Genomic DNA, 25,525 nt, shown 5'->3' on the forward strand with positions numbered 1-25,525 from the left:
GCTAGCGTGATTGAGCGTCTGCAAGAGGCAGGAAAGTCCCCCCCCCCCCCGCAGTTGCAAATCCATGTCCTGGGCTACCTGGTATCTCCAATCCTGATGTGGATGATAGGAACCGTAGTACAAGATACTGAAGAGCCCCTTTTTCTTTTCACCAAAGTTTTTGTTTTGTTAAGGAACAAAATTGGACATGGGAAAATGACTGTCTCAGGCCCCGCCCATGTTTAAGCCCCACCCTCCCATCTCTTGGCACACGCCCCACCCCGAGCCAACAAAACCACATCCTTTGATGCAAGCTTTGGTCTTTTTATTAAAATTAGTGTTGGATTAAAATCATTTTTTCTTAAGCTCTTAAACCTCACGGCCGGCTGTGAAGCTGCCTTGTTACTTAGCAAAGCCTTAAGCTCGGCTTTCAAGGAGCGTCCATCTCTCCGGCCTCAATTCGATACGAACATGTGGCCAAAACCCGCCTTGTGACGTTTCAAAAGCAGCTTCATCTTTGGCTGCCTGCATTTCCTTCTTCCTCCTGTAGGCTTCCTTCGGTTCTTCTTCGCAGCAGCTGCCCAGATCTCTGTATCTCCAACTCTCAAAGCTGAACCTCCCATTATTAGGGTTAGGGTCCTCCATCGGCTCACCCCAACACGACCCGTCAGATTTTAGTTATTTGGTTAGAAGAGGTAAAAAGAAGTCCTTCTCCTAGTCGTGGTGAAGAGAGACCTGGTGCTTCGGCATCATCTCCAAAGCTTCCGTTGTGACTTTAGACCCAGTCGGTCCGATCCGTCTCTCGAAACCCTCCTGGCCCTCACACCAACTCGCTTTCCTCTGAAGGGTAGAGTTTCTCCCAGGCCATCAGGCGACAGGCGCAGAAGAACCTCCAGAGGTTGAGCAGGACGCCCTGGTCAAAGGGGTTCTCCACCTTGCAGTGTTTCAAGTAGGAAATGCGATGGCGGGACATGAATTCCCAGGTGGTGGTGTTGCAGGAGACGAGGTAGAGGTGGGAGCCCAGCAGCAGCGTCGCAATCACAGTGCAGATGAGGAGGAGGAGGAAGGAGAGGAGGAGGAGCAGGTGGCACTGGAGCCAGAGCCAGGAAAATGACTGGAAGTTCAGGCCGGACCTTTTGAAGAGGAGAGAGAGAAAGAAAGAAAGAAAAAAAAAAGGGAATTTGGGAATGACTGTTGGAATATTGCTAGTGCTTGATTTACAATAGTTCGCTTAGTGACCATTCAAAGTTACAACAGTACTAAAAAAAAGGTGACTTGGGACCATCCTAGCATCCCTGTGATCACATGATCCACATTCGGATGCTTGGCAACTGGCATGTACATCTGCCTGTTGCATTGTCCCCCAAGTCACGTGATCCCCCTTTGCGAGCTTCTGATGAGCAAAGTCAATGGGGAAGCCAGACTGACTTAACAATTGTGTGACTATCTTAACAACCGCATAACTGCCTGGGGAATTCTGGGAGTTGAAGTCCACAAGTCTTAAAAAGTTGCTGAGATTGGACACCCCTGCTCTTAACGCAAAAGCTTCGTTTGTGTCATTGGAGTGGAGGGCGCCGTGGACGGGAACAACCTGATTTTGACGAACCACAGAAGAGATGCCACCGTTCCCTCTTCAGACCCAGCACAAGGGTCCCTGATTCCCACGGCTGTCATGCCCATTACTCACCAAGCCACCTGCAGAGCCCAGAGCAGGACGGCGAGCTGCACCCCCAAGTAGAGGACGAAAAACGGGTGATTCCTTTCCCCGATGCAGTTTTCAATCCAAGGACAGTGATGGTCATAGCGGCGGACGCACAGCTGGCACGCCTGGCAATGCTTGGCTCGCAAAGGTTGCTGCAAGATGGCAAAAGGTGTTCTCTCACACTCGTCTCACCATCACTGAAGGCCTTTCAACATAGCCTGGATGGCCATCAGTCAGAGGCAGGTTGGGGGTGGGGTCAGACTGGATGATCTTCAGAATCCCTTCAAACCCTTACATTCTATGGCCAAGTCCTACTCTTGACTCTGTTTTTCCCCACCCGTAAACACCTCAGCATCAGAAATCGTGGGGGAAATTCCACCTACAAAGGAGAACGTTTGTAGCTCAGGGTTGAGATGTGGGGTCCCGGGTGCCCTCCGAGCTTGGTGGTTTTCTTGCAGATGTTTCATGACCCAACTAGGGAACGTCATCAGTGCTAGTGATGCTACTGTCAGCGTCTCACCACTGGCATAGAGAGGAGAGAGATAAGCCCTGAACTTTTGCCTGCTAAATCTCTTTAAAGCTGGGTCATCGTGGAAATGAAGGGAGGGGGGACATTCCTGTGAAATGACGAGACAAGAAGTCAGTGGAGTGACTTGGAAGATAGCCAATGAGAAGCAGATAATTGGGGATCGGAAAGGGAGGGATTGGGGGGCAAAAGGTCAGTCTTGTCCACATCGAGTCATGATCTGGTGGCTGTGCTCAATTAAAGAAAAGATTTCCTTAAAGATTGGCAGTTTGGAAATTCATTTATTTTGAGATAGCATCGAAGTCTGACAGCTACCTAGTTTGGGTCATGAAATGTCCGCAAGAAAACCACCAAGCTCGGAGGGCACCCAAGACCCTTCAAAGTCCACCTGTTCAATTAGGAAGCAGTGAAGTCTGTTCCGTGAGTGGAACTCCTGGGGTCTTCTCGAGGGCCCATTGCCATGCCCTGCCAACATTCAAAGTGGTCACCACGATACAAAAAAGATGTGGAGACTCTAGAAAGAGTGCAGAGAAGCTAGCAAAAAAGAGGATTAGGGGACTGGAGGCTAAAACATATAAAGAAGAACGGTTGCAGGAACTGGGTGTGTCCAGTTTGATGAAAAGGAGGACTAGGGGAGACGTGATAGAAGTATGTTCCAATATCTCAGGGGCTGCCCCAAAGAAGAGGGAGCCAAGCTATTCTCCAAAGCACCTGAAAGCAGGACAAGAAGCAACGGGTGGAAACGAATCAAGGAGAGAAGCAACTTAGAACTAAGGAGAAATCTTCCTGACAGTGAGAACCATTAATCAGTGGAACAACTTGCCACCAGAAGTTGTGAGTGCTCCAACACTGGAAGTTTCTAAAAAGAGATTGGACAACATTTGTCTGGACTGGTGTAGGGTTTTCTGCTTGAGCAGGGGGTTGGACTAGATGACCTCCAAGGTCCCTTCCATCCCTATTATCCTGCGATTCTATCTATGGTCTCTCTCAAGCAATTTCCCCAGGAAACCAAGACCTACCTTCACCATGCAGTATCCACACCGCCTGAGACGAACGTTGGGAGCTTCGGAGAACGTTTTGGCTTTCTCTTCTCCGGCCATTGAGTCCTATCAGAATTATATCAAATAATCTTGAGCAAAAAATGAACCGACTCAGTGCTTACCTATTAATCCCCACGTCTCTTTTTTGAAAACACACCTTTAGGTAAATCAGGACTAAAAAAAGGAAAAAAAGAATAAGACAGTCGATGTACAAGTTCTCTTCAACTTACTACCATGATGCAGTCAGCCGATTCTGGTTGTAACTCACGACCGTCATAAAACGGGTCACCCCTATGACTGACCAGATTTTACCGTCTTTTCGCAGTGGTCGTAAAACGAATGCTGGAGACTGGAAATTCTGTCACTTAAGTGAAACAGTCCCTAAGTGAAGCTGTGATGGACCCGTCTTCAGTTTTCCCTCGCTTTACACGCCTGCGAAGGTCGTATATGTGAGGATTGTGTGTAGCCCTCTGCTCTGCCTCCATCGAGGGTTTCAATTTCATGCCCTTTAAACCAGTGATGGGATTCAAATAATTTTGACAACTGTTTCTCTGCCCTAAGGACTGGCTGGGTGGGTGTGGCCATGGTGGGCGTGGCCAGGGGGTGTGACAGGAAACACTCGGCCTCCTGCCACCCCCCTGGGAGCAAAATCAAGCCACAGGGGGGTGCACCGCACCCCCCATGCCCCGTTTTGGGCCTAGTAGGCCTCCCTGCACTTATCTCGGAGCAAAAATGGGGCGCGTGGGGACTCCTGGAAGGGGAGGGGAGAGGACAGCCAGCAATTTAACAAAACAGTTTTCCCGAACCGGCTGAATCCCATCACTGCTTTAAATTCCCAACAGCCCCTGAAGTGTTCCCAGTTTTCCCTTGCGGGATCAACCCACCTTCTCATCCCCGCTGTCGTCCTCTACGTATCCCGGATTCATGAGGGACACAACAAAATACAGGACAACGGAAGAGAGAACCAGCAAGATGAACAAAAGAGGTCGGAGGAGTTCTCCCTGCTCAAGCTGCCTCCGGAGATCTGGAAGAGGAAATCAAATTGGAAATCACGATTCATGTGTTATAGGATTGATACTTTATGGAGGGCATTTTTAGTTTCTTCAAACGTCTCTCATTTTAATCACCACTCTGTATATTATTTTCTGATTTTATTAGCACTATTATAGATTTAATTTTTTTTAATCCCGCCTTTATTATTTTTATAAACAAGGCAGCAAACAAGCCGAATAGTTCTTCCTCCTCCTGTTTTCCCCCATCACGGCAATCTTGCCTGAAGAAATGTCAAACCATAAAATATTTCTTTAAAAACAATGAAGTTTCTGTTCTAGAACAGTAAGAGTGGAATCCTGGAATCTTGCAGTATCTGTCTCTTGAGACGGCCTCCCTTAAAGGGCTGACGGTTCCTTTGAGAGGGGGTCTCGTCTTCAAATTATTAGAAATCACTCCAGTTCATTCAATATAATGGCCCAAAAGGCTCCCCCCCTTCACTGTCAGGATGACAGAAATAAACAGGCAGGATAAAACAACCTCAGAAACTGGAAAAGCACCTCCGGACCGATTAGATGCTCCCAGACCAGGTTCACACAACCACTAAGCCCCCCTTAAACGAGGAACACAGGTGCCCCTTTCGCAGAAGGCGCGATGCCCATTGCCAGATCAGAGCACAAACTCTGGTTTAAAGCACGCCCAGAGATGCCCACGAGCCCCGGAACCTCTTTTCATCCAGGCAGGTCCGAGTGTGAGAAAACTCAGACGCGTTTTGTCCAAACAAAAAAAAGGAAGAACGAGAAACACGCGTGCACTTTGCACTAACCCGTCCCAAGGTTGGCACAATCGTGCCGATTCTTGGGCGGCCGCTTAGGGTGGAGGGAACAGACCGTGGCTACCTAGATCGTGGCTTACGCTCAACAAACCACGATTGCTCCCCCGTGGCTTGGTTTGGCGAGGAGACCCCCCCGCGCGCGCGATCTCCCGGGCATTCCCCCAAATCTTCCTGCTGGGGCCCCCGAATCAACCCCCTCCCCCAGCACTGGGGGGGAAGGGTCTCACCTGTGTCGTGCAGGAAAAGCCCCACCGTGACGCCCCAGCTGAGCCCCGTCTGCGCCGCCCGCACCGCCCACCCGCCGCCCGCGGGCGCCCCCGGCCGCATCCTCCCCGCCGACCCGCGGCTACTAAGTTGCCCAAAGCGGAAGCGCGGAAGCCCCGCCCCCGCCGGCTGGAGGACGGGATTGGCGGGCCACAAGACAGAGAAAAGGCGTGTCCGGGAACGCCGCGCGCTGATTGGCTGGGGAGGCTCGGAATGTTGCAAGTTCTCTTTTGCAAGAAAGACCTCGGGGCGGGGGGAGGGATCGGGGTGGGCTCCGACTCCTATAAATCCCCCCGCGGGCGAGGATTATGGGAGTGGGCATCCTCCGCAGTGGGGAGAGGATCCCACCTCACAGGGTTGTTGTTAAGTGAGAAAACAGGAGGAACAAGCATTAAGAAGATTGGCTGTCTTGAGTTACCAATTATGGTGAAATAAAGGTGGGATTTTTTTTAAAAAAAATTAAAATTCGCCATCGAGGGTTCACAAAGGTGTCGTCCTATCATCAGGAACTGGTAAGGTCATCTAGTCCAACCCCATTGAGTGCAAAGAGAATGACGAGCTCATTCCTTGCACAAAACTCACTGGCCATCTCAACGTAGTGGCGATTTCTCCCTTTCCAGAAATGCCATGCAAAACGCCCATCTCCAAATGTCTTTTGGAAACACACTGGAGATAATTTGCACTCCCATACGTTATTCAGACATGGTTGTCATTTCAAATGGTTTTCTGCTAAACCCAATTCTCTTTGTTTTGGAGACAGAAACCCCTATGCCATCAACGCCTTCCCATTTCACATTCTTTAAAAAGCCCCAGGAGAAATTTGACTTTTTATTAGCAATTTTTTTTAAAAGTATTTAACAAACCATACACCCTACCTAGCAAAAAGGAAGAGCCCTCCCTCCATTTGATCTGTTTTCCTCCAGCCAAACCAAAACCAGGGAGAAAAACCTCTTAAATCCTTCATCCTTGGTAAAATTAAGTTTTATTTTAAAGGTAAACATATATTGGTGAAAGGCCAACTTTCCTTGCAGATAAATGCAGAAGATTATATTATACAGCAACCAACGTATTCACAATGAGCCCAAGACAATAATCATTTTCCTCGTTTATTGATGACATATAACAGCAAACGGAAGAATTAATAACCGTCCAAGAATAAAAACCTTTGCGTCACAGATATAGGACCAAGGAAAGGCTCTTCAAAGTGGAGAGGATAGGGAAATTAGCTTAGTTAAATTTACAAAGGATTTTCAAACAGCTTTTTCCACATTTCTGTTATGGCATCATCTGCAGAAGCTTCAAATCCAAGCAGCAAATGATGCCTTCTCTTTATGACTTTCCCCATCTCTGTTAAGCAGCTCCAGTCCGTTTTCCATTCTTTCTTCTGAAGACAAGGAAATAAAGTCCACCTCCCTCCTGGGAGATCTAACAAGTCCACACCTTAAGATGCGTTTTTCCAGGCCAAGGAAAATTCAGGATTTATTTTTCTTCTAAAAATCCCATCACAGTCTGCCTTTCTTCGGACTCGGGAGGAAGACGCACAAATAATTCTCCTTTCTTAGGTCCTCACAAAGTCAGGTTTCCTAATTTTATTCATTAGTTTGCCGCCAATCTCGCCGCGAGGCAACTCTGGGTGGCTTACAAACATTAAGCCCTGTTGCTCCTTCCACCAACTGACACCCAACCCATGTAGTGTTTCTCAACTGTTGCTGATTGAAGGCGAATGGACTTCAACTCCCAGAATTCTCAGGGATGGCTATGCTGACGGGAATTCTGGGACTCGTAGAGTCCACCTATCTGGGAAATTGCCGTCCCTGAACTAATGGCTCAAATTCCCTTTATCAATAAGGTCACCAGGAATCAATTCCTTCTGCCTTGCACTCGCGAGAAGGTTTCACCATGACTCTTGCTCTAAAAAGGAATATAATATTTACAGGGAGCGTCTATCTATCCAGAAGGAAAAATAGATAAATTGATAAAACTGATAAATTTGAGGGCACCATTAGGAGAACTGTATGAAAAGGAGAATTTTGGGGTGGATTTTTCTATGCCAGATGTTTTCTGGGCCCCAGAAGTTGTGAGAAGACCTCTCCTGAAGATGTCTTCTGTTGACTCCAGTCAAAGGAAGACTCAGCTCAAAATGTCATAAACTACCTCAGGAATTTGCGAATAACTTCCAAGTCTGATCCCATGGCAGTTGCGGAGGAGAGCTGGAATATGCAAATATAGTGGGCTTCCTTAAGATCATCTATGCTTTTTGGCCTGCTGAAGATGGAGCCAACAATCCTCCACAGCGTTGTTCTCCAACTTGGTGCCCACCAGATGTGTGGGATAGCCGTACCCATCATGCTTCCCAGGCCAGGAATTATTTTAAAAACTTCCTAATTAGGTATTATTCCAATTTCTTGGAATATTCTAACTCCAAAAACAGCCGAAGTGCCTTCCAAGGAAAGGAACTTGAAATAAGAGAAATTGGGAACTATTTTAGCACCATGTTCTAGTCAGAGGTTTGGATCATGCAGCGCAAATCTGAGATTTGCTGGGGGAACGTCCGGCTTCGCAGCTGGCACGGCCTAATTTTATTTATTCAGGAAGGCCTGTGTGTTGATTTGAAATAAAATGCAAGCAAATCAGGGACTTTTTTGGGGGGGAAGCTTATCTGAAGGCCACACACTGCAAAGAGTCGGAATCTGTCCATTTCCTTTTCACTTCTTCCCCAACCTCTCCTGTCTGTCTTTGCTTAGAAACCCATCAATAAAAGAGAATATTTAAAACTCAGGGTTGAAACGAGGGGCCCTTGGTGCTCCCTGAGTTGGCTGTTTTCCTGCAGATGTTTTCATTACCCAAACTAGATAACGTCTTCAGTGCTGGAAGGAGGAGAGAACAAACCCATTCCCTTCCAACCTTGATGATATTACTTAGTTGGGTGGTGAAACGTCTGCAAGAAAACAACCAAGCCGAGAGAGCACCAAGGCCCCCTCAACCCCTGATCAAAAACCTCTGGTTCTTTTCCAAAAAGCATTTTGCACATTCAGCTTATCCAAAGTAGTAATAGCAGCAGCTGCAGCATTAATGCTACGGTTTAAAATGTGTCCGTCACTAAATGGGCAAGCAGGCAAAAACTGTTCCAGGCTTGATGGGAGGGGGAATACCCCCCCTGAGATTTAAGGCCAGGTTTAGAGGTACACCTGGGATTAAACCCAGGGCCTTCTGCCCCACGCTGCCCTCCCATCTCTTTTGCTAGCTTCTCTTTCCCAGGAGCTCAAATCCAAGGCAGGAGAACAAACTGGAACTCGGACATTTGCTGTTGCATCTCATTCTCCAGCCCGCTGTCCAATTTAAGAAACCCTAGTTGATTATGTAACCTCGGTGGTTGACGAGGAATCAATCAACAACTGCATAAAATCAGGACATGGGAAGGGGCCTCGGAGACCATCTACTCCTTCAACTCCCACTTCCGAATATATTTTAAAAAGGATGGCCGAACAGAAAAATTACATGTCGGATTGCACATTTGAACTGAAAACAGGCCTTCTTCCATGTGGGGATTAAAGGAAGCCCGCGTTATAGAAGGAGGGGCATTTTTACAGACTTAAAACTTTTTAAAATATATATATATATATATATATATATATATATATATATATATATATATATATATATATATATATATATATATATATATACATGTAAGCCTGGTTTTGCAACCAGTTAGGCAAACTTTCCTTGGTTTGTCACCGATACGGTCTAAAGGTGGCCCCCTCCACCAAGCGCCGAGATGTTCCTAAAGACGTCTTCTGGGAGATTCTGCCGTGCTGTGCACTCCCTCCTGGAGCCCGGGAGGGAGGGAAGGAAGGAAGGAAGGAAGGAAGGAAGGAAGGAAGGAAGGAAGGAAGGAAGGAAGGAAGGAAGAATCTAAATTTTGCAAGTTTTAATCTACATTTTGCAAGGTCTCGGTTTTTCTGATCCAGACATTCAAGCGGCTTCCAAAGAAAGTTTAAGCTAAGAGGAAGATTCTGCTTTTTCCTGGCTAGAGAGTGAGCCGTGTTTTTTTTGACTCTTTGCCTCGAGAGTCTCAACCTCACGCGTGTGTCGTCCAGGGAGTGAGCAGCTACCTCTGCCCTGTCTCCAGAGCGGAACAACAGGTTTATTTCCACGCCTGACCCTTTGCAGAGAAACTACTGCTCACTTTAACCCCTTCTCAGCACCCAAAGTGTCCGGTCACAGCATTAACCCTCAAGGATTTGCAGGACTGACTAAGGATGAGCTTTTTCTTTTCCCCCTCTCCTGCTTTTTAAAACTCCCGAAGCAACTGCCAACCAACGCCGTGCACTGAAGTCTCCTGCTGTATCTGAAGGGGAGAGGGAGGGTAGATCGCTTTTGACCTACCTCAATATTAACTGGCCCAAATTTCTTCGGTGCTTTGGCAAGGAAACAGGGGAGATTTCGAAAGAGAGAGCGAAGCCATCCCGTTCCACCTTAGTGTTCCGATCGGAGCACTCCAATGCCATTCAGGTGGGTCGACAGCACCCATAATCCCCAGCCCCACAGTCCTTCCTGGCCTGGGATGAGCAGCTTTGCGGTGCCTAAATCTTTTAGCCTCCCCCCCCCCCCGGGGCATTGCAAAAGGGGAAGCGGCTCTCAGCCGAAGGGCTGCTCTGTGATTCCAAGGAGACCTTCGTGCTCTTGTCAAAAAGCTCCACAGATACAGAACAGCGTGGATTTTCATTTCACACAGTCATGATACACACACCCACGCACACACATACACACACAAACGAAAACACCAATCAGTACTTTTTAAACACCCTTCCCCCCCCCTTTCCTATCTCAAACTCCACCTTTAAAGGGAAGCAATTGTAGTGTGCAAAAAAAAAAATGGTCCCTCAAAGACAACTGCTCAGGTGTGATTTCTCTAAAAAAACAAACAAACAAAAAAAACCCGTTTCCCCTCCCTCCCCCCATTTCCTGAGCCTCTCTCGTCTTCCTAACAATGTCCAGGTACGCACACTTCCAACGCAGCCCAGCACGCACTAAGGGCTTCTTCCTTCCGACAGCTAAGCTGGTGAGAAGAGACAGTCCAACCTATGTACAGGTGAATTGGGGAGGAGGCAGGCGCAGGAGGGCTGCCCCTGGGACTCCAACACCTGCCTCTATCTGGAGGTGTCCATGTTCTCATCCGTAAAGTGATTGCAGTGTTCAATGACTTTCCTGGTACGGGAGGAAGAGAGAGAGAGAGAGAGAGAGCTTAAGACGCAGCCAACTGGCATAGCCTCCGCGGGGAGTTTTTCTTATTTTAGGGCAGGGAGAGGAAATGGGGCAAAACTGCAGGAGGACGGAAAGGTTTGGGAAAAAAGGGGGCCAGCTGCAATTTTTAATTTTGCCAGCTGTGATGGATGAGGACTGACAACATAGTTCCCCACTGTTCTCTGGTAAGAAATGCCAGGAGGAGAAGAGAGGAGAAGAGAGGAGGAGGAGGAGGAGGAGGGGTCAATAGGGAGGGGAGGGCAAGAGAGCTCACCTTCCCATCGCCTGGGTTTCTGGCCGTGCTGATGCCATCTGAATCATGTCCTGCAGGAGCTGAAGGCCCCCCTCTTTGATCAACAGGGGGCAGTATTTGTCCGCTGGAGATGTAGGGAGAAAGAGGAAGTGGTGAGGGGCTGGAGGTCAATCTGAAAAACTGGGTCTGCATCTCCCCCCCAACCAACCCCCTTTGTAAGATGCCCCCTCCCTCAGCCAGATCCAGGCCCCCTCCACTGTGGCTCCCTTGGGGCATGCAAGGAACACAAACACGAGGCAGCCCTTTGGAGAGGCACCTCTGAGGCCCACTTCCTGCCCATCCCACAGGGGCCGTTTTACCAAAATGCTCTTTGGCTCTTGAGGGTGGTCGTTCTTTGGAGGAGCTCAAAAGGTGGAACTGGGGCAGGAGAGAAAAAAACCACTGGAAGGAGGAGACTTACGGTACACGGAGACCAGGTTGTAAAGGGCCCACGTGGCCCAGTGTTGGCTGACGGGGGAGACCCACTGAGGGAGGAGCCTCAGAATTGGTTCAAAGGACCTGTGCGAATGACCACAAAAACTAGATTTAAGATCAAGGTGGTAAGACAGGAGGGAGGAATGTAGGCAGGTGGAAAGTAAGGAAAGGAGGGAGGGAGGGAGGAAGAAAAGGAATGAAGCAAGAGGAGGGAGAGAGGGAGAAATGAAGGCAGACGGAAAGGAAAGGAAAGGAAGGAAGAGAAGGGAGGGAGAGAGGGAGAAATGTAGGCAGGTGGAAAGGAAGGAAAGGAAAGGAGGGAGGAAGGAAGGAAGAGAAGGAGGGAAGGAGAGAGGCCTCTTGGAGTTATTTATAAAAATAATAAAGACGAGAGACAAATAAATAAATAATGAAAAATAACCCAAGCAACATCTTTCTATTCCAAAGCAGGCAGGGACACCACAAAGGCCTGAGGAGCAGAGAAGCCTGAGCAGAGAGTCAAGCCAGGAGAATCCAGCCGGCCTGCTCACCTGTAGTTAATGTTCCGCCTGGAATTGACGTCCCAGCGTTGAATGGCCGCCCACATCCGGTCCACCACCTGGTCCCTGCTGGGCTCAGCGATCAGCCAGGCCTCTGGCCCGTCAAACATGATGTGGGAAAGGACCCCGCAGGCGTTGTACGACACTTCGATCCCGTCGGCTTCGCTGTCTAATAAATTGCTGCCGCAGAAACGTGTTCCAGGAGTCAGGATTTCGGTCCCCAAACAGTGTGAGGTTAGGACCCCTTTAAAAAAAAAAAACACCATCCCCCCAGCCCAAAAGGGACCCCAGAGGCCATCTAGATCAGCCTTTTCAACTTTGCCCACTCGAAGTCCACCCAGGGTGGCTTGGAAACTCCAGGACTGAAATACAGGCAGCCTGCAACTTGCAACCGGCCACTTAGTGAATCTGAAGTTCTGACGGAGCCCCCTAAAGGCTATTTACACCCCCGTTTCAAAGCTCTGACTTTGGCCCCCTCCCTGTGTTCACATGACCAGGTTTTGGGCGCTTCCAGCCACCCCACTTACGAGTTTTGCCAGAGCAAATCAAGGCGTTTGCTTTACGACTGTTTTGAAAAAGATTTTTTAAAAAAATCTGGTGATTCGCTTTACGACCATCATGACTTATAAATATCATTGCCGGGTTCAATCACAGTCGTAACTTGAGACTCTGTACCCCAGAGAAATTAAGAGCAGGCCAATGAAATTCGCCTCACCACCACGATGCCAGGGAGGGGAGGTTCACCTGAAGACGCTGATGAACTGGGAGGTCATAAGCTGAGGACGGAGAGCTTGGACTTCGGCTACGTTTCCCAAAAGGCCCAGCATGTTGCGGTGCAGCTCCTGCTTGTTCGGAAACTCCTGCGGGGGAAAAAGCCAGTCCATCAGGAACGGAATCTCGGCAGCCCAGAAAGCTCCGGAATGATAGGACCCTAAACAGGTAAGCCCTCCATTTACGACCACAATGGAGCCCAGAATTTATGTTGCTGAGTGAGACATCCGTTAAGTGAGTTTTAAGCGGATGGATGGATGGATGAAGGAAGGGGCTCCACCACCCCACCACCCCCGCTTGCCAAAATGAAGCCAAGAAATCCAATGAAATTTGACACGCACTTTCAAGCACTCCAGGAAGAGTTTCATCCCACTGTAGTTCAGGAACATCTCGCAGTTGCTTGGCGTTTCGTCGGTGATGTTCCACAAAGCGCTCCAGGAGAACTCCATCACCTGATCGCACTGCCCGAGCCGAGGAAGAGGAAAAACAACGTTCATGGCCAGGAACAAAACACAGTGGTGACACTGCAGTATTGCACTCTATGAGCCGCAGTGGCTCAGTGGTTAGAGTGCAGTACTGCAGGCTACTTCGGCTGCCTGCCGGCTGCCTGCAATTTGGCAGTTCGAATCTCATCAGGCTCCAGGTTGACTCAACTGTCCTTCCTTCCTTCCCCTTTTTTTTACCCCTTTTGGGTAAAATGAGGACCCAAAATCATTGGTGGCTGACTCTGTAAACCGCTTAGAGAGGGCTGTAAAGCACTGTAAAGCGGTATATAAGTCTAAGGGCTATGGCTATTGCTAAGGGTTAAGGGCAGAGTCCAGACAGCCTCTCAGCCATGAATGCGTCCTGGGAAACTTCACACCATCCCTCACTCTCCGTCTGGCCAAACTCCCGGGGGGGGGGGGAATGGATGGCAGGAGGGCAGAGTATTCCCCTTGGCTCCAGGTGGTGGTGGTGAGGTGGGATATAAAACCAGCAAATCCGAAACTTACTATTTTATCCCCCAATTTCTTCTGAATCAGCCTCAGCATGGTCTGTCGGAAGAAAACAGCGAAGAACTGAATTACAGAGGGGTGGGGGAGGGGTGGGCTGGACCTGGGCTTTGGGTGTTAAGTGAATTTCGTTGTATGGGTATACTGTGTATACACGTACAATGACAAAGTTATTATGAGCCGCCCTGAGTCTTCGGAAAGGGGCGGCATACAAATTGAATTAATAAATAATAAATAATAAATTATTCTCTTTTATTCATTAAACATGAAACTCAGTCAGCTGAACATTTAAAAATGCATCACAAATACCATGGACTGGTGCTAATGGTTGATAGGGGTTGCTGCCAGCGTCCTAGGGATCAACCAAGGACCTTCTTAAGATGTACCATGTTCTGAGTAGCGCAGTTTTTTGCAGTTCCGCTGGTGTGATTGCAGGAAGCTGCAATTTGCTGATGTACCTTATAAAATTCTTGGACATGGTACCAAGTGCCCCGATGACAGTGGGTATCACTGTGACATGTTACATCCATAGCCGTGTAGTTTCAATGGCCAGGTCGCGATATTTTGTGATTTTTTTCCAGTTACTACTACTACTACTACTACTACTATTATTATTATTAGTAGTAGTAGTAGTATTATTATTATTATTTTCAGCCAAACCCACCATGACGAACCCCATCCGGCCGACGGCCTCCTTGTGGTCGTTGTCCACCTGGCAGACCAGGGCGTTGCAGAGATGCACAGCGATGCGCTGGATGGACTCGTCCTGCCGCGTCGGGTTCAGGATGTTGAGCAGCAGCTCGTTGACCCTTCGGTACTGGAATTCCAGCTCTTCAGGGATGCTAAAATTGCACAAGGTGAGGCAGCAGTTCCGTTGCACCTGTGGACGAAACACCTGGATGAGCCAGCCAGCCAGACCGACCAGGGGTTTGGGATGCCGCCATCCTTTCCACCTTTGTTGGTGGTCCTTGGTTTACAACCGTTCGTTTAGTGACCATTCAAAGTTACAACGGCAGAGGAAAAAAGTGACTTATGTCCAGTTTTCCAATTTATGACCGTTGCAGCATCCCCATGTCACGTGATCAAACTTTGGGTGCTTGGAAATTGGCTCATATTTTTGACAGGGTGCAGTGTCCCAAGGGGATTTCCCCTTTGCGACCTTCCATGGTGAAGCCAGAATTACCGTACTTAACAACTATGCTAGTAACTTAAGATCTGCAGTGACTCACTTAACAACTGTGCCAGGAAAGGTCGTAAAAGGGGGGGATGTCAAAAATTCACTTAACAAATGTTTCACTCAGCCACAGAAATTCCAGGCTCAGTTGTGATCGTATGTCTGGGAGGAGTGAAAAACAACCAATACCCCCCACGGGGGGGTCTCTGATGTCGGGTGGTTGACTTGAGGAACAATAGAGAAATCGGCGTGGGGGAAAAAAATCCTGGCTTTCCAGAGCGTGAGGCTTCTCATGCGCGAGCCAAACAAGGGAATAAGCAGAGAAAAGAACAAGAGCCAAATTCAAGGAAACCAGGGGTGGGGGGTGGGGGCAAGGAAGACCCACCCCATCCCTGGGAATGTTAGCCTGCAATACTGCATTCTAACCACTGTGCCACCAGGGCAGTGAATGCATAGTAGAATGTCAATCAAGAGACCTAAAATGAGGTCCAGGCAGAAGGAGAACATCATGGCTTCAAAATCTGAGGGACCGGTTTGGACTAAACTCAGCAGCACTTTTTCGTGCGGCTGTTGATAAAAATAGGATCGCCAACGTCTGATGACGGACAGGGCACAAGAAGCAGCAGCAGCAGCAAGAAATGGAAAATGATTCAGATAAAGAATTATACTAGACATTCTTTCATTTGCTGGATTTGCAAATGCCTTCAGTTAACAAAACTGCAGAAATATCCAGCGTTCCCCCTGAAACTCAAAAGCTTCTAGTACGACTTCCCCAAAAGCCCAGCGGTACTCAGAGGTCCTGGAACTACAAGTTTTTTGGCTGTAGAAGATTCTGCATCCCAAACACCCAGAAAGACGCAAAAACAGGAACAAGACGCTCACCGTCACCTCCTGGTAGGACTCCATCCCGTTCAGCACCACCTGGATGACCTGCTGTCGTAACCGGGTACTCTGCTGCGTGCGGTACTCGGAGTTGGTGAGGTAGAAGAGGGCGGCGCTTCCCGTCACCTGGATATTCTTGTCGTACTTGTGACATTTCAGGGCAGTGATGACCAGCTGCAGAAACGGAAGAAAGGATGTCATTTTCATGCCTTTTGCCCTTCTGGATGGATAGCCTTACAACTTACGAACATCCGTTGAGTGGCACCAAAGAAAGAAAGAAAACAGACTTATAACCAATCCTCAGACTTACAACGGTTGCAGCATCTCACTGTCATGTGATAAAAATTTGGCCCTTATTTATGACCTTGAAGCATCCTGCCATTCGCCACCTTCCCAGACAGGTTCTGACAAGCTTAACGACCTTGTGATTCTCTCAAATTTGCTTCACGACTGTGATATAAAACGTCAGAAAATCAGACACGACTCACTTAAGAACCAGCTTGTTCAGCAACAGAAATTATGATCCCAAATGGGTTTGTAAGTGGAGGATTACTCGTACTCCTTTTGGCTGGGGGCGATTGGGGGGGGAAAGAAAAGCCGGTGTTGGAAAAGAAAGAGGAGAAGGAAGCGCGCTGGGAAGTCAGTATAATTTTGCCAGATAGGTCTGGCACCTGCTGCATTTTAGCCCAAGGGAATTGGGGAGAAAGAAAAATAAGGAGGCAGCTCTCCAGGATTTTCCTTATAGCACATAAAGCAAGAAAACATAATTAAACTGCCTGAGCTGTGGAAAAAAACTCCCCTGGGAAATGAAATTGTCGTCATCCAGGTTGGACTTCAAACAGGCCTGGAAAAATCTGATTTTTGCCCCAGTAAGCTGAACCAAAACAGATAGTCCTCGACTTACAATTGAGCCCAACATTTCTGTCGTTAAATGAGACAACTGTTAAGGGAGTTTTGCCCCGTTTTACGGCCTTTCTAGACACAGCGGTTCAGGGAATCGCTGAAGTTCTTCAGTTAGTAACCCGGTGGTTAAATGAATCCGCCTTCCCCATTCACTTTGTCAAAAGGTCGCAAAAGGGAATCACGGGTCCTCGGGACACCGCAACCGTCATAAACATGAATCAGTTGCCAAGCCTCTGACTTTTGATCACATGATCATGGAGGGGGAAAATACTTCAAAGGTTGTAACTCTGAAAAACGGTCATAATTCACTTTATCCAGCGACGTTGTAACTTTGAATGATCACTAAATGGCAGATCTACCAGTATAATGATAAATCCAATTCCTTGGTAACTTTCTTTCTTTCTCAAGAAAGGAAATCTCAGGAGAGAGTCGGGGTGGCTTCCAACTGGGCTGAACCTGAGCCCCTTCCCCCGTGGCAGCCCCCTCACCTTTAGGGCTCTCAAGAGCTGGGTGCAGCGCTCGATCCGCACAATGTCGAAGAGGATGTTGAGGGCTCGCGATGTCATTTCCGGCCGGTGTTCGGTGTACGCCTCAATGGCGTTCAGAACCTGCTCTTCGTTCTTCTCCCCGGTCACCTGGTGTGGTTAAAAAAGGAGACGGATCAGAGGCCGGGAAGGAGACAAACAAAGAACTGGCAGCAGATTTGGACAATGAGGAGGTTGGGGAGGAACGTGGGCCAGTCCTGGATTCTGGGGAAGGCTCGGACGAGGGCTCTGAGTCGGAGGCAGAGAAAGGGCCAAGGCCATCTGGTAGTTCTTTGCTGCCTCCGGAGTCTCCAGAGTCTGACATCAGCAAGGCAGAAGAACAGCGGGAACCTGTTCCCAGTGTGCGCATGTGCAGAGCTGCCAGGAGACAGGAACCATTAAGGAAACAGGGTCGACTTGGGAGTAAGGCTTGGAGATGATTGGCCCCTCCCATAAGACATAAAAGAGAAGCGAATGGGACGTGAGCTTTTGCAGGAAGCAATTAGTTCATCCGGCCGATTCAAGATTTGAAAGTTCTCTTTGTGACTCTGTGCCAAGTCTGGCCTTGCCCTGCGTCTGGAAATTAGCTCTTTGGGCAGCGTTCCACGTGAGATAAGGTGGGTGTGGATAACCTTCCTCTGAAAGACTGTTTATCAAGTCTTGCGGACTGTAAATGAAAGTGATTTACAGCCGTATGAATTAAAGAGGTTTGCCGGGAGTAAAGTTTGTGCTGTTTACTTTCTAAGGTCAGAACACACACCTGGCTGGGCTTCGGTTTTACCTTGTAAGCTGGGATATGTGTGACGTGGCAAAGAGACACCTCGAACAGCCCCAAGAACTGCAAGGGTCTTTTCAGGTTCCGGAAGGGGGCGATGCTGCTTTTCCCCGGGTTGGTGCTGAAAGAACGAACGGGAGAAATAAACAGCCTGTGCAAAGAATGTAGCATCGTAGGGATGGAAGGGACCTTGGAGGTCTTCCAGTCCAACCCCCGACCGAGGCAGGAGATAGTGGGTCATGAAATGCCTGCAAGCACCAAGGAGCCACAGTTCAACCCCGAGCTGCAAAGATTATTCTCTTCTGTGGATACCTTCTCCCTTATGGTCAGCCTTGTCCAACACACCTGGTCTGGTCTGTTTTCTCATCCAAGCAGGCGACGGTGCAGTTGTCCAGCATGGTGTGACCCGAGATATCCAGGGAAGTCAGGTTGATCAGATTCTCCACGAAGAGATTCAGGACTTTGCGAGTCAGCTTGAATTTGTAATAACTGGACAGGCAGTCTCGGGAGATGTCTAGATGTCTGAAGGCAAATGGGAAGGAGTTTCTCCGTCATTCAGGTCACGGTTGTCTCAAGAGTGCTTTTCCAAAAAAAGCATCTGGATTTCATTTGTTTTTCCTTGAAGACGTTTCGCTTCTCATCCAAGAAGCTTCTTCCGTTCTGAAGAACTTCTGAAGATGTGAAAAAGGTCTTCAGAACTGAAGAAGCTTCTGAGAAGCGAAACGTCCTCAAGGAAAAACGAAGAGAGCCCAGTTGCCTCTTGAAAAAGCACTTTCGGGAAGGAGTCGGGTTTTCCAACTTAAATATTTATTAAATGGCACAAGCTTTCGTGTATCTTTGCTGGCCAACAAAGCTTAATACCCTGTTTCCCCCAAAATAAGACATCCCCTGATAATAAGCCCAATTGGGCTTTTGAGTGCATGGCAATAAGGCCAAGCACTTATTTCAGGATTCAAAAAAATTTAAGACAGGGTCTTATTTTTGGTGAAACGTGGTAGTTATATACTAAGTAGACTCCTTCTGATTTTGGGTTATTATAGACCAATGTTTCCCAACCTTAGCAACTTTTGAGATTTGTGGACTCCATACATCTTTGGCTGGGGAATTCTGGGAGTTGAAGTCTAGATATCTTAAGGCTGCCGAAGTTTAGAAACTCTGCCCTAGGCCATGGCTCTCACAATCGAGGCACAGCTTGGTAGGCAGCTGGTATGCCTGATGACCTTGAAGCAGCCTCTGGAGGAGATTCAGCGCTTACTTTCAATTTCCCCCAAGTCTTCCCGTTACGTTTCCCCCCCACTCCCCAGAGTTCATGGCAGTCTGACACCGAATAGTAACGAAGCACAAGTAAGCATGAGATGGCAGCTGACTGGGGGGGGGGGGGGGGAGAGGGGGGGAGAAAAAATATGTCTGGCACAGGATGTGTACTGATTCTAATGACGATCGCATGCAAAGGTCATAAAACGATGCATATGAGCCATAGAGTTACTTTTTGCTGGAAATCCTTATCTAAAGATCTTGTCCTATTTCATTTTGTGGTGTTTATCAATTCCTGGTTTATTCAAGTTTTGCTCTTCATTCTCTCTTTCTTCTTGTTTTTCTCTCCTCCCCTACCTCAAAAACGCAGCAGTTCTTTCAGAGAGACTGACCTGAGCTTCCGCAGCTGAGCTATCACCTGAATGTGCTCCTCGGAGAGATCCATATTGTACAGCACTAAGGAGGCGAGGCTGTCCTTCCACTGGGTCAGGAAGTGGATGTCGTTGAGCTGGATCCCGGAGAGATCCAGGGCGGTGAGGGACGCCAGCGGCCGCAGGAGACTTTCCACGTTGATCCCTTCAATCAATCGGCCCAGGTTGAGGAAACGTAGGCGCCGGAAGCCTTCAAAAGTGAAGTCCTTCACCAAGACCTGCCGGGTGGGGTTGAAGTCGTCCTCGCAGCCGCCCGGGTTCTCCTCTTCGTAAAAGAAGTTGGTGCAGCCGAAGAGGCTGAGCGACACCAGGGTGGGGCTGAAGCTGCCCAGGGTCTGGAGGCTCTTGGCTGTCAGCTTCTCACAGTTGGTCAAGAAAAGCTCAACCAGGTCCTGCAAACGAGGCAAAGGGGAGCGTGAAGGGATGTGCGGAAGACCTTGGGGACTGAAGGGAAGAACTGCTTCCTTACCTAGGCTCAAGCCAGGCCTTCTTAAGGGGCTGTCATGTCTTACAGAAGACCCAATCTAGGATTTCAAAGAAGCATGCCTAGAGAAGGAGCATCCATGCAAACACAGTTATCCAATAGATGGGGGAAATGGAATATGAGGACGGCCTTGGGGGAGGAAGCACCAAGGACCTCACAGATAAAATCTTCAGGTTCCCTCCTGGTTTCTCATCACCAGAAGCCAACGTTCTCAACTCAGACACACTTTGCAATGGGGTGGGGTACAAAGAGATTTCCGATACGACGGGCAAGGATGGGACCCTTACTTGCTTCCGAATGGCCTCCAGGTCTTGATCCTGGACAATGTCGCCCCGCAAGTGGATGCGGGCGAGCCGAGTGTTCCGGGGATCCGAAAAGAGACTAAAAAAGTTTTCGTTGTGTTCAAACAAGGTGTCTGCATTTACTAGGTCCACGTAGCTAGGAAAGAAAGAGACAAGCAGGCGTCAAGGCAGAGAGGCGGGGATCTTGGCAACCCACCGGAAGCTGGGTGGATGCAACCTAGAGAGAAATGTGAGTATTTGTAACTTACTCATTGACCAGCCTGTCACAGATCTCGCTCGGAAGGAAAATATCTGTCTGGAGGCGGAAAGTCTCGTTGTCCAACAGGTAGCAGAGAGTCCCTTCCAGGTTGTGAAGACAATAATCTATGCACAAACTCATCAACGACTCTGGGCTGTCGGAAGCCATCTTGGGGCAGTGGAGGATGGGAAAAGGGGAAGGGAGAAGAACGTGAAGTCAACTTAGCAATTCTTCTTCTGGGGTTTTCCTGGAATATCCCTCCAAAGAGATTTCTGAGCGGACTTTGAAGTATATTTCCAGGCAGCTACGGTCAAAAGCAAAAAAGAGAATGTTAAAATACAGGTACTCCACTTACAGCAGTTCACTTACAGTGACCGTTTGAAGTTACAGCAGCATTAAAAAAAACCAAAGTAACCATTCAGCCTCCCACAAGAGAAACCGTGGAAGACCATTTTTCAGATGAGTACAAACTCACTGCAGCAACCTAGAACATCAGAAAAAAGAAATAGACCAATTACACAACGTCTTCCAACACAATGAATGTCCACGTGACTTTATCAAAATGTGCCTGACTACACAACCCACTACAGCACGGCCGACACAAGATGCGAAAAGGGTAACACTCCCAAACTTCAAAAATGTCTCAGAAACATCCACCAAACTATTACAACCATATGGCATAAACCACGGGACACAAGCCAACTAAAGCTCTCCAAAACAGCTTGTAAACCAAAAGACACAGCAGCCCCAGAAAAAAAAAAAAAACAGAGCCCAAAATTTATGTATGTAGGACACACAGGCAGAAGACTAGCAGATTGCATCCATGAACACTAACTAGTGGTCAGAAGAAATGATGAAAAACTCCTTAATCTCACAACGCATGGATGGACTGAACCATAGTTTCATAACAGAAACTGTGAGCATTCTAGACCAAGCAAATCCCAAAATTCTAGAGAATTCTGAGAAGCCCAGCACTCAGAGAAATCAGCTATCAACAGGCACATAGAGATAAACCACATTTACCCACCGTTCAAAAGAGACAATTGAAAAGCAAAGGAAACAGAAAGAGCAGAATGCATGCTCTCCAGCAAACAACAGCCAGATAAGCAGGGATTAACACCAGACGCACAATCAAGCAGAAAACCATACCTTAATCAGGGAAAATATCAAGGAGAAAACCACAGCCTTACCAACACTAGCAGGCCAAGCTATTGTATATATAAAGGGAGCCAAAACCACACTGACTAGCACTGATGTTACCTAGGATAACAAAACATTTGCAAGCAAAGAACCAAGCTCAGAAGCACCAAGGGCACCAGAGTTTCAAATCTGTATGATATGAATTCAGGGAGCTGAATTTTAATTAATACAACATCGTAGTATAAAAGAAAAAAAAAAAGGATTTTGTATGTCGTGTGAAGCCATCCTTAGCGTTAAATGGGACTACGATCACCGCTGCCAAAGGTGGCTTTTACGGGTCATTAATCACAGCAAAGCATGCAGAAAGTTAAAAAGTCATATAAAATGTCAGTGATTATCAAGGCTGCCTTTTAAGTTAAGGGCGCAGAGAATCATTTTGTTAAAAGAAAACGTGAAATGAGTTTACATTGGGTGTTCTACATCAATTCTCCCGGCCAAAGGCCCAACATCACAAGATAATAACAAGGCAAGTTGTGCCAAATATAAACTCCAACATCTCAAAAGAGGATTCTGTGGATGATGCCCAACTAAGAAAAATACGACTTGCACACAGGTAAATTCAACTTCTCTATCTAACTCAGTTTTTTTTTCAAACTTATCAGTTTAACAGATTAACAGAATAGCAGAGTTGGAAGGGACCTTAGAGGTCTTCTAGTCCAACCCCCTGCTCTGGCAGGAAATCCTATACCGTTTCAGACAAACGGTTGTGCAATCAAAACTTCCAGTGTTGGAGCAATCACATCTTCTGGAGGCAAATTCTTCCACGGGATTATTGTTCTAACTGTCAAAGGAAATTTCTCCTCTAAGGAGAGGCTGGGGAGGCCAACTTTAAGAGGGGTGGGTGGGCTTCAACACCCAGGATTCCCCAGACAGTTGAAAAACACTGATCTAACCCATCTTACTGGGTTCGCTTACAATAACGCCCCCCTCCCACTTATTTTTAAGGGCATAGAGAGGTGGGTTGTTTTTTTCTTTTTTTAATTTTCAGTTTTCCTCCTTGGATGAATTGATCTCCCGTTTAAAAGTCCTGCTTTTCTGCATTGCTGCCATGGTCTTCTGGATTTGTTAGGATTCTGGAGGGGCAAAGCCACCTAAAGAGCCCCTCCCACCCTTAAAAGGGGCGGATCTGAAAAAAGATCCATCCCATGCATTCAATATCAACTGTCAACTGAAGGATCTCACCAGAGGGTCTCAAGGCAGGGGTGAAATCCAAAATTTTTCCCTACCAGTTCTGTGGGCGTGGCTTGGTGGGCGTGGCAGGGGAAGGATCCTGCAAAATCTCCATTCCCTCCCCACTGGGGGGGAAGGATCCTGCAAAATCCCCATTCCCACCCCACTCCAGGGGGAAGGATACTGCAAAATCTCCATTCCCTCCCCACTCCAGGGGAAGGATATTGCAAAATCCCCATTCCCACCCCACTCCAGGGGGAAGGATACTGCAAAATCCCCATTCCCACCCCACTCCAGGGGAAGGATACTGCAGGTTCTCCAGAACCTGTCAGAACCTGCTGGATTTCACCCCTGTGACTGTCCCAAGGGTGCTGGGGTCTTTTTGTTTTTTCTTTTTCTTTTCCAAAAGGCAAAATTGGACTGAAGACAAAAATCCAGCTGCCTTTGGAAGGGGAGGGGGAGGAAAGCACCTTTGGGACCCCCATAACTTGAGAATCCCCCGAGAGATCCCACCAGATCCCTTTCCAGCAAGAGAGACCAGATCTGCTTCTCCTTCGGGCTCAGCCAACCTGGGGAGCAGCAGGTGCCGGACTACAACTCCCATCCTCCTCCTCCTCCCCAGGACCAACGGGGGGGGGTCTTCATCCACTCACCCCCACACACCCATCCCGGGGGCGCCAGGTTGGGGAAGGCGGGGGAGGGGGGAGGAGGAGGAGGGGCGGGGCTTCCTTCCCCTCCGGCGCCGTCAAGGGGGAGCCCGGCGCTGCGGCGACGCCTCCCCCCTCCCCACCACCCGTCCCCCGCACTCACCGGACTCCCCGCCTGGCTGGGGGGGGGGGGCGGTGTAAGTTTTGGGGGGGGAGGGAAACAAAGCTCCGCCTCGCGGCTGGTTCCGTTTCCGGCGGGGGGGAGAGAGAGAGAGAGAGAGAGAGAAAAAAAGAGAGCGCAGTTCCCACCGGGGTCCGCTCTCCCCGTTCCTTTTTTTTTTCCCCTGGCATTGGCAGCGGCCGCCGCTGTCAACAAACCCCTGCGTCACTTCCGGCAGCCATGCCTTTCTATCTCCCCCCCCTCTCTCTTTCTCTCTCACCCCCCCACCTCGCGTGCCTAGGGGTGCAACGAAAAAAGCCTTCCCCCAGTCCGGGAAACAGAGGCGGACGGCGAGGAGTTCCGCCGCACTTCATCTCCAAGCAACCCATCTCACCTTGTGGGGGGCTTTTTTTGGGGGGTGGGGAGGAGGAGGCTGATGGGGGTTGTAGTCCAACCCCTGCAGTTGCCTTGGAATGAGCTCATAATCCTCACCACCCCCACAAGGATTATGGGGCTGTTAGAGAATCCTGGTGCTACCTACAAGGGAAGGAAGGCCGCCTCAGGATTGTGTTAGGCAATTCCCCCCTCCCCCTTTTTTTTCCTCAAGAGAAAAGAGGGTGTTTTTTTTTTTTTCTTAAGGGGAGGAGAAGGTCAGCCTAGGTGTGTGGCCAGAAGCCCCCATCTGCCCTGACAAGGCTGCATTTCGCACCCATGACCCCGTCTGAGCAGTCTTCGAGGGCAGCCCTGCCTAAAAGCGCCTTGCAGTAGTCCAGGTACCTTTTGCTTGATCCCACTTTACAAGCGTTTCTTCAAGCGCTTCCTCCTTCAGATGTATGGAGGGGTGTATTTTGGGCAGCAGCACAGACAGACAGACAGACAGACACTGAATGGATAGATTGATAGATACAGAATAGATAGACATGGATAGAATAGATGGATGGATAGATTGATTACAGAAGATATGGATTGGATGGATGGATAGATAGATACCGTAGATAGATAGATACCATAGATAGATAGATAGATAGATAGATAGATAGATAGATGATAGACAGATAGATACCGTAGATAGATAGATAGATAGATAGATAGATAGATAGATAGATAGATAGATACCATAGATAGATAGATAGATAGATGATAGATAGATAGATACCGTAGATAGATAGAGATAGATAGATAGATAGATAGATAGATAGATAGATAGATAGATAGATACCGTAGATAGATGGATGGATAGATGGATGGATAAATAGATAGATAGATAGATAGATAGATAGATAGATAGATAGATAGATAGATAGATAGATACCATAGATAGATAGATAGATAGATAGATAGATACCATAGATAGATAGATACTGTAGATAGATAGATAGATAGATAGATAGATAGATACCGTAGATACTGTAGATAGATAGATAGATAGATAGATAGATAGATAGATGATAGATAGATAGATAGATAGATAGATAGATAGATAGATAGACAGACAGACAGACGACATGGATGGATGGATGGTTAGATGTATAAGATAGATAGATAGATAGATAGATAGATAGATAGATAGATACCATAGATAGATAGATAGATAGATAGATAGATAGATAGATACCATAGATAGATAGATACTGTAGATAGATAGATAGATAGATAGATAGATAGATAGATACCGTAGATACTGTAGATAGATAGATAGATAGATAGATAGATAGATGATAGATAGATAGATAGATAGATAGATAGATAGATAGATAGATAGACAGACA

The 25,525-nt window shown here is 47.9% G+C and overlaps 2 protein-coding genes across 2 annotated transcripts; both read right to left on the reverse strand.

Moving 5' to 3' along the window:
* Window positions 1–282: 282 nt before the first annotated feature.
* Window positions 283–5,399, reverse strand: ZDHHC12 (zinc finger DHHC-type palmitoyltransferase 12). Its single transcript, XM_070955737.1, has 5 exons — window positions 5,300–5,399; window positions 4,132–4,271; window positions 3,227–3,313; window positions 1,667–1,833; window positions 283–1,112 (listed from the first exon to the last, which is right to left on the reverse strand). Exons 1-5 carry the CDS (start codon window positions 5,397–5,399, stop codon window positions 800–802), a joined length of 807 nt encoding a protein of 268 aa, XP_070811838.1. The 3' UTR covers window positions 283–799.
* Window positions 5,400–9,252: 3,853 nt separating this feature from the next.
* ZER1 (zyg-11 related cell cycle regulator) lies at window positions 9,253–23,833 on the reverse strand. The gene is made up of 16 exons (XM_070955748.1): window positions 23,760–23,833; window positions 20,590–20,883; window positions 20,327–20,477; window positions 19,517–19,947; window positions 18,216–18,392; window positions 17,877–17,991; window positions 17,060–17,206; window positions 15,669–15,842; window positions 14,277–14,492; window positions 13,613–13,654; window positions 12,962–13,081; window positions 12,594–12,709; window positions 11,841–12,029; window positions 11,297–11,394; window positions 10,858–10,960; window positions 9,253–10,547 (listed from the first exon to the last, which is right to left on the reverse strand). Exons 2-16 carry the CDS (start codon window positions 20,745–20,747, stop codon window positions 10,490–10,492), a joined length of 2,295 nt encoding a protein of 764 aa, XP_070811849.1. The 5' UTR covers window positions 20,748–20,883; window positions 23,760–23,833; the 3' UTR covers window positions 9,253–10,489.
* Between the last annotated feature and the right edge of the window lie 1,692 nt (window positions 23,834–25,525).

This window comes from Pituophis catenifer, unplaced genomic scaffold, assembly GCF_029215685.1.
Source record: "Pituophis catenifer annectens isolate HBS135680 unplaced genomic scaffold, rPitCat1.0.hap2 SCAF_17, whole genome shotgun sequence".
In the NCBI taxonomy this organism is placed as follows: domain Eukaryota; kingdom Metazoa; phylum Chordata; class Lepidosauria; order Squamata; family Colubridae; genus Pituophis; species Pituophis catenifer.

What these genes read in the sequence shown, in the direction of transcription:
- ZDHHC12 (XM_070955737.1), bottom strand. Translation starts at nt 5,399, where the DNA reads ATGCGGCCGGGGGCGCCCGCGGGCGGCGGGTGGGCGGTGCGGGCGGCG. An exon ending in GCTTTTCCTGCACGACACAG is followed by an intron (nt 4,272 to 5,299) that starts GTGAGACCCTTC and finishes TTCCTCTTCCAG; the next exon opens with ATCTCCGGAGGCAGCTTGAG. An exon ending in TGGGCTCTGCAGGTGGCTTG is followed by an intron (nt 1,113 to 1,666) that starts GTGAGTAATGGG and finishes CCTCTTCAAAAG; the next exon opens with GTCCGGCCTGAACTTCCAGT.
- ZER1 (XM_070955748.1), bottom strand. Translation starts at nt 20,747, where the DNA reads ATGGCTTCCGACAGCCCAGAGTCGTTGATGAGTTTGTGCATAGATTAT. An exon ending in CACATATCCCAGCTTACAAG is followed by an intron (nt 17,207 to 17,876) that starts GTAAAACCGAAG and finishes TAACCACACCAG; the next exon opens with GTGACCGGGGAGAAGAACGA. An exon ending in CAGTTCATCAGCGTCTTCAG is followed by an intron (nt 12,030 to 12,593) that starts GTGAACCTCCCC and finishes TTTCTGCGGCAG; the next exon opens with CAATTTATTAGACAGCGAAG.